Raw genomic sequence first — 10,853 nt, 5'->3', positions numbered from 1 at the left:
AACCCAAACCATCTAACCCGAGATCGAGTCGGGTTGGTTCGGGTTCACCTTGTGTCAAATGGAAAAATACAATAACCCAAAGAAAAACAAGATACATTAGAGGACGGAGTTCGGGTCGGGTTGCCAAGGCCTCAATCCTAACCCAACCCAAAATTAAATCTGGTTGGCTTTTCCCAACCCAACCAAAGGAAATGCCAACCCAACCTGAGTGAAAATCGGGCTGAACCCATCGGGCTCGGGTTGAGGGCGACCAGTTGCACCCCTAATTTGTAGAGAAGGAAATAGGGTGAGTAGTTTCGTTACATGGATTCCAACATTGGAGTTGGACTGGGTTGAGGTATGCCGGAGCCTGATATGTTGACTAGCTTACTGTTTAAGCCCACCTTGGCCCAAGCCCAACCTGAGCCCGTGGGTGAGCAAAGGTCGTTTGTGGCTCGTGTAATTTCGGCTCTAACTCTAACAACATCAGTCCTTTCAGGAATCTGGCCCTCCCGATGTGGGAGGAGTGTTTAGAGACTGTAATGAGCGGTGAGAAGGGCCTATTCCGGCCCATGAGCTTTTCCAACTCAATGAAACTGATATTAACGGCGCTCTCCACTGTTGTGGGCATATTGGCTTCCAAATTCCATGCCAACCTTGAGGTTTAAGAGTCATTCGGAAAACGTTATCCGGTGGGCAATCTTGAAGTGTAAAAGAAAGGTTTGGAAGCTACGGGCATGTTCGGCAACACTTCTCATTCTCGCCTAAAGAATCGGGCGGAAACGGAGTGATGAGAAATTTTAGAAACGGTTATTTATCGCTTCGAGGAATCCTATTTTTCAGTCGAAAAAGTAGCAAAAAATTTTGAAACGGACCTTAGCGGGTCACGTAGCCTAACATGATTTTTGAATTTTTTTTGGCTTTTGTCATTCTCCACCGCTGAAAAAGAGGAAAATTCCGTAAAAGAATAGTTGCCGAACACACCCGACATTAACTAGATTTCTGATTTGTGTAAAGAGAAGGACCAAGGATTGGTTCTTGAAACTTGATTTCAGGAGAGTTTAAGAGCGGAAAGTGGGCGAATATATCATTTTCCTTAGATCTTTGAACAAAGTGGCCCAATCCTTTTTTTTAAATAACCAACTATCCACCTGCTTGCATACATCAATATAAAAACCTAATGCACGGCTATGGGGATGGAGAGCGGAACCGATAGTGTAAGCTAACAAATGCCCACATGCCACATGGCATGGGGGGCGTAGCTTTTGCCATTTGCATGAAGAAAAAGGCCAAAAATCAAGGGAAAGATTGCTAATTTGTTAAGAGGCTATTTGTTCGGTTCCACTGTAGGTTCCCAACTGGGTTACCATATCGTTATTCTATTTTATCTTAAGTCTTTGTAATTAGTATTTACATAATGTTTTAACCCCTAATTTTTTGTTAGGGTACATTTCTGTACTGTCAAATTTTGATAATGGCACTACTCACTTTGTTTTATACTTTTCTAATTGGATGTTGATTGTATCTTGAGTATTATAACAGGCTAACAGCCTTAAAAAATCAGTTAAAAACGTGCAAAACAAAGAGAGTAGTGCCATTATCAAAATTTGATACACGCAGAGAAGCCATGTTAAAGTTCGCTCAATAATTTTCTGTTGTCTAGCGTTTTTACAACTATATGATCCGGACAAGAAATAAGATTTTTAAATAACATAATGAACGAAAAAAAAATTTAAATAGGCAAATATACTATGTTCAGGTATCAAAAAGTAATTATAAAAGGAATTTGATAGCGATGGCATTTGGCGGATGGGCTGTTGCATGTGAGAGCAGCCACACAGGCCCCTATTTTGTCCTATTCATTTAATGCATATGAGGTTGATGCTCTCCCATACAAAAGCCCATCGAGATTTTGTCCTATTCATTCTGCTCTCCCGCACGTGTAGCCCACTTGGCAAACACGTGGCACATGTGGTCCCACTTTGTGCCGACCATCGCATGTGGATTTTTGCTATCCAGGAGGTTTGAACTCGTGGCAAACACGTGGCACATGTGGTCCCACTTTGTGCCGACCATCGCATGTGGATTTTTGCTATCCAGGAGGTTTGAACTCGAGACCTTTGGCTCTGTTACCATTTTAACTTACCAACTTCTCCAAAAGCTTAAGATATTAGAGAAAGGCGTTATTTATCTTTTATACTTTAACATATCCAACAAGCTTCCTCACGAATAAAAGAAAGAGTGAACCATAAAAAACTAGACAGAAACAAAGAGGCATATGCCTTCTCTTAACACATCTTGTCCCTTTCCTGCTCCTTCACACAGGCAATTAGGCAAGGCTTTCAACCCCAGGCAATTAGGCCATTCAAATTGGAATTTAGCCAATTTTAGTCATCAACAAAGACCATTTGCGTGTTGTTCTTTCCTACTTCACTTTGCATATAATTTGGCCGTATTCTCATGAGTTTTGCTTGCAATTAGGAACTCAAATGGAGGTTTATGTTTTAGTTGGCATAATTGACTTCCTCCAGCAATGAACAAGTTCATCATTTCGGTTTGCCTGATCTGGTTTGCTTTTACTTTACCGCATGTAAGAGAAACTGAAATGGGTGTTATGCTGAATTTTGAGATTTTCTATACCATAGTTTTGACGGAAATGAGAGAAGCAGTATGGAAACATATGTAGGAAATATCATTGAAAGTCAACACAAAGCATGTAATAAGCCATGTGAATAAGCAAACGAGAAGTGTATAGAAAGAGAAATTATCTTCGCTTAGAGAGGAAGGGTTAGTTAATGATGGTAAGGATTGCAACTAAAGAAACTTTGCTAGCGATTAGAATTATAAGTTTTAGGAATTTATAGTTTCACATGTTTTATTTATTTATTCGTGTAGATTTAATGTTGGGCTTTTGGAAAAGAAGAAAGTCTTTCTGAATCTGAGCTCGAGCTCAAAAACTCATGTTGGCCCACATTTTTGGGTTGATCCAAAGCATTCATTTGAAAGGACCTTACAGGGATACGGTGCCTACCAAAAACCAGGTCCATATCATCATACTAACCCTTCCATTTGTGGAGGGAAAAAAATGGCAGATGTGTGGAGAAACAGTATTTGTCTATTTTCCCCTCCACTTTTGGATGGATTAGGATGATCCTATGGACCTGATTTTTGTACACACCCTATCTATATAAGGGCCTTTCAAATGAATGCTTTGGATCACCCAAAAAATGTGGGCCCACATGAGTTTTTGATGCTCAGGCTTAGATAAGATATCTGAGGTCGAGCTCATAAACACTTTACTCTTTGGAAAAAGACCCACTTCAGTTTAATTTGAAAACTGAGTTTTTTAGTTTAAAATACTTTCGTTATAAATGTGTCCCTTTGGCATTATCAAAAGGTTAGGAAAAAATTATAAACGAAATAGGAAGCTTATAAGAAAGCATGTAGGAGCGTGTTTTCCCTAAATTTGTGAAGCGAGCATCCATTAGGTCCCGTTTCTTTTGAATATAATTTGAGAACAGATTAGGAGTCCAAATTAAAATTGATTATTGGACTTAAAATTAAGGCTATTTGTGCCATTAAAAAATAAAAATAAAAATTAAGGCTGTTCGTTTTAGATTGTGGCAACCAATGGTGACGCCCTAAACCAATTATTGGACCAAAATTAAATGTAATTGTGGTCCAATAATCGGTTTACAGTGTGAAACATCCAATTACTCGTAAGGCTTAAGCTGTTGGAGATGGCGTTATTTAATCTTTTATACTTTAACACTCCCCCTCACGTAGGGGTGTAAACGAGCCGAGCCGAGCCTGGTTCGAGCCCGAGCCGAGCTTTTGAGCTTAACGAGCCAAGCCGAGCCGAGCCTGGCCAGGCTCGGCTCGGCTCAGCTCGGCCAGGCTCGCGAGCCTTACCGAGCTCGGGTTATATTAAGTTCACACCCCTCATCTTCCCTGGACAGCCCTATCTAGTGTAATTTGACTACTTTTTTTACACTATGGGGGGTGGTCCAAGTAACAGATGGGGTTCCAAAAATGAAGTGACATATTTTGCCTCCCCCTTTCACTCCCTGGAAAACCCTTTTAGTGTATATATTAATATATAATATATATATTTAAATATATTAAATTCTTAACGAGCCTTAACGAGCCGAGCCGAGCCGAGCCTGGCCTAAATCGGGCTCGGCTCGTTAAGCTTAACGAGCCTGGCAAGCCAGCTCGGCTCGGCTCTTTAAGGATTCGAGCCGAGCTCGAGCTCGCTTCCGAGCCAGAGCCAAAATTGACACCCTTACCCTCACGTGTGGCCCCTCTCTTTTTAGGGTTGGCCTACACGTGGCACATGTGACCTCTCTTTTGCGTTCGCTATGACATGTGGGCTTTTAATATATATAAAGGAAGCCTAGGAATTTGCTCTGATGCCATGTGAAACAACCAATTACTCCAAAGGCTTAAGCTGTTGGAGATGGGCGTTATTTAATATTTTATCCTTTAACATGGAGCCTCACAGTTGGTTGTCACAATCTGAAATGAGACAACTGATTATGAGTCCCAAACCGATTATTGGACTCAAAATAATCGGATGTCACATTCTTAAATGAACAGGACCTTAACGTACATTTGAGTCAAAATTATCATTTTTGTACTTAAAATCGATTCTCATGAATAAAAAATATAAGGGCCTTGGGATATCACAAGGCAAGAGATGGCATGAATTCAAGAGAATAGAAACTTTTGACTAGCTTAAGATGAAAATCATCATAACTCATGAGTTTGCATGGTGTAACATGCACGTGATACATACATTAACAAGTGGAATGTCGAAGATTGTACTGTCAAAATCCTTTACAAGTTGGGAGGCTTAAACTATCTTCAAGGTGTCTTTAAACCGTAATTTAAGGTTGACAGAGTAATTGATTAGGGAGCCATCACGGGTCGAGTTCGAAATTAAACTTCTGTCACCTGAAGAACATGAAGAAAGCGAGAAGCAACATATCATGTCGATGACTGTCATGTTGGGCGTAATAGTGACTCAATAGCTGAACGTTGAAGCAGGAGGCATATGTTATAATTTTGGTCCCCCTTTCCCTCCTCTATGTCTCTCTCTTTCTCCCATGTGAGCCTCTATTTGCTAACAGAGAGGAACAAAATTGGGATGATGAACCTCTAGCTATGAGTATAGAGGAAGAAGGGAAAGACCCAGCAAGAAAAACAAGAAAGAAAGAGAGATGGATAGAAACAATGAGGCAATGCTTTCAAACATGGCTGCTTCTCCTAGCATAACTTGTCCATGTCTCCTCCTTATGCCTCTTACCATGTGACTAACATGGCCCACATCCCCATTGCCTCTCTCTGTGGGGCCAATTTTCACATCTTTCTCTCAATTGTTTTCTTTCCACAATCTCATATTCTGTTTTCAGGAAATGATTTGTTCTTTTGTGACGACAAGGAACCACTTGTAAGACGACAAGTCGATGCTTATATTGATTTTTCATCATAATTTCCAGAATTAATGATTAGGGACTGATGGGTCCCAATCGATGGGGCCCGTTAAGTAGGCAACCCGCAAGTTCAATCTAATCTCTCCGGGGCCAATGTGAATCAACGATCCGAACCCATTGATCGGGCTTTGAGCAAAATGTTTCGAGGGTTGAATTTTGGCGGATCTTGATCGAACGGTGGAATTTCTCTGGAGAAGGGATTGAAGAATCACATCACTGTATGGATTGGTGGTGCCCCACCGTCTGAACGGTCCCGATTACCAAATATGTGTCGTATGTATCGGTCCCCCACTAGCAGTGCTCTTTCATATTTTTTTAATGTAGACGTCCACGAGGTTTGTTGCCTGTGTCCCCAACAATAAGAATCTGGAATTATTACAGAAAATTACAAAAAGAGAAATGAAAGGATGGTTGGAAGTTAGAACTAACTTTCTTTTTCAAGTGCTGTTTTTTAGAATCTTGATTTGTTCGGTTGGTTTATGTTACTATCCTATTTTGTGGATATATGTTCTTTGTTCTACCTTCCCAATGATATAAAGGGAGATATACCCGAATTCTCTTGTTTTATTTTGTACTCTTTGATTGGCTGTTGGTTGCTTGTTACGAATTATAAAAGCCACTGAGAAAGTGATGAAGTTAAAGAGAGGGTGTCCATCCCCCAATTTAAAAAAGAGGAATGCTATGAATCTAGCATTCCTCTTAGAAAAATAAGAAGAATGCTAAACTCATATTTTTGCAAGGTGCCATGCTTGGTGGTACTCTCAGTCTCCACATATCAATTTCCTTTTAAAAATGTATTTTAGGCATGGATGTGCATATTTTTTTTTTTCTTTTCAAAATACATTGGAGCACACCTTGTCGAAGATCCAAACCATTAAGTTGTTTGACCCGAATGTAAATAGACTGTATCACTAAAATCATCCCCATATGATGATCCTAACCCTCTAATCTTCTATGACAAACCACATCATATATAAATCTCTACATATCGGAATGTTAGGATCATCCTAAGGAGGTGATTTTTGGGGTTTGTCCTATTTAACATCGGGCCCAACAACTGAATGGTCTAGATCTTGGAACAGGTTCTATTTTTTTTTAAAAAAATAGAGTATTTATTACAAAATTCATTGGGGTGCACCTTGTTCAATTTGAAGATCCAAACTGTTCATTTGTTTGGTCCAACTTAAATAGGCCTCATTGACAAAATCATCGCCATAAGATGATTCTAAGTCTCAACCCTGTGATTTGTGTGGATGACCATGTTCATGGAGATTAAAATTTGAAGGGAGGACATTAGAGTAAATAAGTGTAAATGACAGATACTTAAGATTTGATTTTAGAGGAAAGTGTTCTTAGGCTATAGCTTATCTAAGCTTATCTAGGCTATAGCTAAAAAACACATGTGGCCCCACATTTTTTGAGGGATCCAAAGCATTCATTTGGAAGGCCCTTCCATGGATAGGTGTGTACAAAAAATCAGCCCTATAGGATCATCTTAACCAAATCAAAGGTGGAGTGGAAAACGGACAGACTGTGTGTCCCTATTTCTGCCTATTTTTTCACTCAACAGATGGCAGGCGGGTTGGGATGATCCTATAGGGCTGATGTTTTATACACACCCTGTCCATGCAAGGGCCTTCCAAATGAATGCTTTGGATCCCCAAAAATGTGGGGCCACATATGTTTTTGAACTATAGCTTAGATAAGCTTAGGAGTACTTTCCTCTTGATTTTATTATCATTTGATTACAAAGCGAGTGGGTCGTTGGTCCACCCCCTACAAACCTAACTTTAGCGAAGTGATTTTAGTAGAGTCCCTTAAAAAATTAAAGGAGGGCTTTTGAGGCCCGTTGAAAATGGCTTACCCCGTTCGCTTATTTATGCCCACCTAATGGGCCACAAAATGTACCCAAACTTCGACTCCATTTTCAAGCCCAACGGTCTTCATTGATTTGTTTTTAACAAAGATTGACACCTCGAACGTTTTTTCTTTGTCCCAAACCACTTCAGCCTCCCTACCATCTCCACCGTACACGTGTATTTTCATAAAAATCACCACGTATGGCTACCATCAGTTCAAAAATCAACATCCAAAAATCACCCATCGGATGGTTTGGATCATCCTACAGCCACAGTGTTGAAGCTAGGATCAGTTGATCTAATGGTCCACCAAATAAACAGCCCGGATGATGGTAGTATTTTCCTTAAGGCCATGTTTGGCAACCATGAAATTTTTTTCCCCATGGGATATCAACTTATCAAGTGGTGAGAGAGGGCTGAGGAAGGTGGGACTTGGGAGAAGTATAGACCTGAGAGGGTATGAAAGAGAAGAGAAATAAAAGTGGCTAAGAACTAATATTCCATGGAAAAATAATCATGGTTCCCAAACATTGAGTAGTTTTGGTGATTTGCTTCATAATACAATCGTTTTTTTCTAATTGAAATTGGTGGCTTGTGGTTCTCACACCTATCTCTAAAAATATCAGAGATCCAAAACTAAGAGGTGGTATTTTGCCCACGCCATTTTCTATTGATTTTTGTTATAACATTAAGAAAGTCCCAAGGTGGTACCCGGCAGTGGTCCAAGACTCAGACCATTTCGGTTCTGCCGTTGCTTTTAGGTGTTGTGTTTGGATATTGGGAAAACAAAATTATAGAAAAAATAAAAAACAAGGAAGATTTCAAATTTGGAAAAAAAAATCCAGGAAAATGAATTTACCAATGCTGGAAAATTCATTTTCTATGAAAATAATTCCAATAAAAACTTTCCATATATCCAAACAGCTCCATGGGTTTTTTTTCTTTCTAAGGGCTTCTTTAATTTGGATTTACTGTTTCTGTGGATTCCTTTAAAAATAATTGCATATGAGGGAAATGATATCCCCATCCCTTAATTTTCTGTCTTTTCCTGAAAAATTCAAACAAAAGGTAGTGGGAATGCAATCATTTTTATGAAAAGACAAGCAAAAGGGGGTGTACATATCATTTCCAATAATCTTATAGGAAATTGTTTTGAAGTTAAAAATGATTATTTGCAAATAATGTTAGAATTGATTGAGGTGAAACAAACTCTTTGAAAATATGTACTTAACAACTTCTAAAAATTCATTAGCCCCTGTTCGTTTAGTATTATGATAACCGATTGTGAGCGCCACATCGATTATTTGAGTCCAATAATCGGTTTGGCACACACAATCAGTGGTCATAATCTTAAACAAACAGGGCCTTAATGTCCCATTTGCAAAAGAGATTAGATTAAGATAATATTGTTTACATTAAGGACCATTTTTGGTGGCATCAAAAGAGAGGATAACGTTGCATGCATACATGCATTTGGCATGCTACTGGAGCGAACTTTTGTGTACACAACACAGTACATCGTACAAATTAATTTATGGGTTACATTGACAAGGTTTTAAATAACTTCAATGGGCTAAGAATATATTCAGAGAGGGAGAGAGATATGTTTCTTCCCAATACAGAGATAGAGAGACTTCTTTCCAATAAAAAGTTCACTTTACAAGAAGGGACAAAAACCTTTCTATTCTTTGAAAACGCCATAATTTCCATGGCTTTATCTACAAAGCTTCTCCTTAGCTTGAGAACACAGCTCTACATTATCTCTAAAGAGAACACAAATAAAAAAAAAGGAACATAAAAAAGAGAGAAAAGTAACTTTTCTCTGTAAAAATAAAAGATACAAATAAAAACCCAAAACCATATAACTAAAATCTAAAAAAGCATCCACAAACCAGTCTATTTCTTGCAATGAAGAACAGCCTCGTAAATCGAGCTCTCAATATCCGAATCGAACAACATGTTATCACGACACCAATCACTGGTTGAGAAACCCGTACTCGTTCTCGGACTCGACAAGACTGATTCCGAACCATTCATCCCTTGAGAAGCCACAGACGAAGATCTTTTCCTACTTACTTTCTGGTATAAGGGCCTCAGAAAACCCAAGTATTTGAGAAGAATTTTCCTGGAAGATCTTTGACATTTGTCGAGGAATCTCAATTGGGTTGTTGTTCCTGGCCTCGAAAACACTGAAATTTTCGAAGAAGATTCAGACAAAACGTGTGTTTTCTTTGTTGGAAGAGTTTCAAAGGAGGGGGAGGAAGGTTTTTGTATGTTGTAAGAAGAAGTGAGGAGCTGAAGAGGCAAGAGAAATCCATTAGAGAAGAGCTGATCAGCATGAACCAAAGTCATAGGTTGAGAATTAGGGAATTCGAAATCTTGGGATTGGAGGGCTCTTCTGAAAGATTCGATTGTGGGGTTTATTTCTATGAAGGAATCTTCATCTAGAGAATATATAGAGGCATCATCAAGCAAGTCAAGAGAGGAGGGTTTGAGGTTTAATAACCAGCTGTATGAGAAGCTTTCATTTGCAAGCTGTTGTAAGCTTTCCATGGGGGGCTTTGGTTGGGACTACTGTTGAGAAATGAGAAGACGAGAGACAAGAATGGTGAGTGCTATATAAGCATTTGAGGTGGAGGATTACGAAAATGCCCCTCTGTATTGCTTCTCTCATTACTAAACGACTGAATATGCCGTCCTTTCGTTTCAAGAAACCGATATTCACGCCTTTTGTTTTAATATTGTCTGGTTAGTTGTTACACATCCTATACAATTGAAAATGATATTTCTTAGCAAATTTACAATGGAAAAATGGTATTTCCACTCTTTTGTTTGGATTTTATTAAAAATGCGACTTAATTTGAAAATACTGAGGAGAGTGTTGAAAGGAAACCAACGAGGTTTGGGGAGAAGATGAGTTTCAAGAAAAGAAGATTTTTCTCTTGATGCCAAACACACAAAGAAAGTAACCCAAGTTGTTGTACTACTCAAAACCCTTCAAATTTTACTAAAAAAACTTACACATGAAAAAGATATATGGACTAAAATATGGCCTACCTTACAAATCTGAAATTAACTTTTCTTAATTACTATTAGCTTTCCCAAGCACAACTAACTCACTATCACATGAAAAATAAAAGCATTACATAATTCCAAAGTGGTCAAGACTTGTCTTCCAAGCTTCCAAGAAAGTGAGTAACTTAAGTCCTAAGAAAGTAAGTAACATAAGCCCAAGAAAGTGATAGATGATCAAGATCTAGTGGTCAAGATTAATTTCCAACAGAGAAGAGTAGAAATATCATTTCCCATTGAAGTCAATTCTAGCTATTTCTCAAATGAATAAAAAGGAAAGGAAATTTTTTAATTTCTTTTGGTACTCCATCGACCCACTTGGTAATATAAACATTTTTTAATAGGGAAATGATATTTACGCCCCTTTTATCACCAGGGACACCCATTTACCAGTGTACTTTGCAATCAAAGCCACTGGATTTTTCTGACATATAGTACATTAGCTCCC

The 10,853-nt window shown here is 38.7% G+C and overlaps 1 protein-coding gene across 1 annotated transcript; it reads right to left on the bottom strand.

Annotated features, from left to right (window-relative positions):
- Positions 1-8,939: 8,939 nt before the first annotated feature.
- LOC143861864 (putative membrane-associated kinase regulator 6) lies at positions 8,940-10,016 on the bottom strand. The gene has a single exon (XM_077372817.1). The coding sequence runs from the start codon at positions 9,884-9,886 to the stop codon at positions 9,230-9,232; it is 657 nt and encodes a 218-aa protein (XP_077228932.1). The 5' UTR covers positions 9,887-10,016; the 3' UTR covers positions 8,940-9,229.
- Positions 10,017-10,853: the final 837 nt, after the last annotated feature.

This window comes from Tasmannia lanceolata, unplaced genomic scaffold (genome assembly GCF_043159265.1).
Source record: "Tasmannia lanceolata isolate RefF3 unplaced genomic scaffold, GAP_Taslan_0.1 ptg000037l, whole genome shotgun sequence".
NCBI lineage: Eukaryota > Viridiplantae > Streptophyta > Magnoliopsida > Canellales > Winteraceae > Tasmannia > Tasmannia lanceolata.
This window is presented reverse-complemented; position numbering and strand designations above follow the sequence as displayed.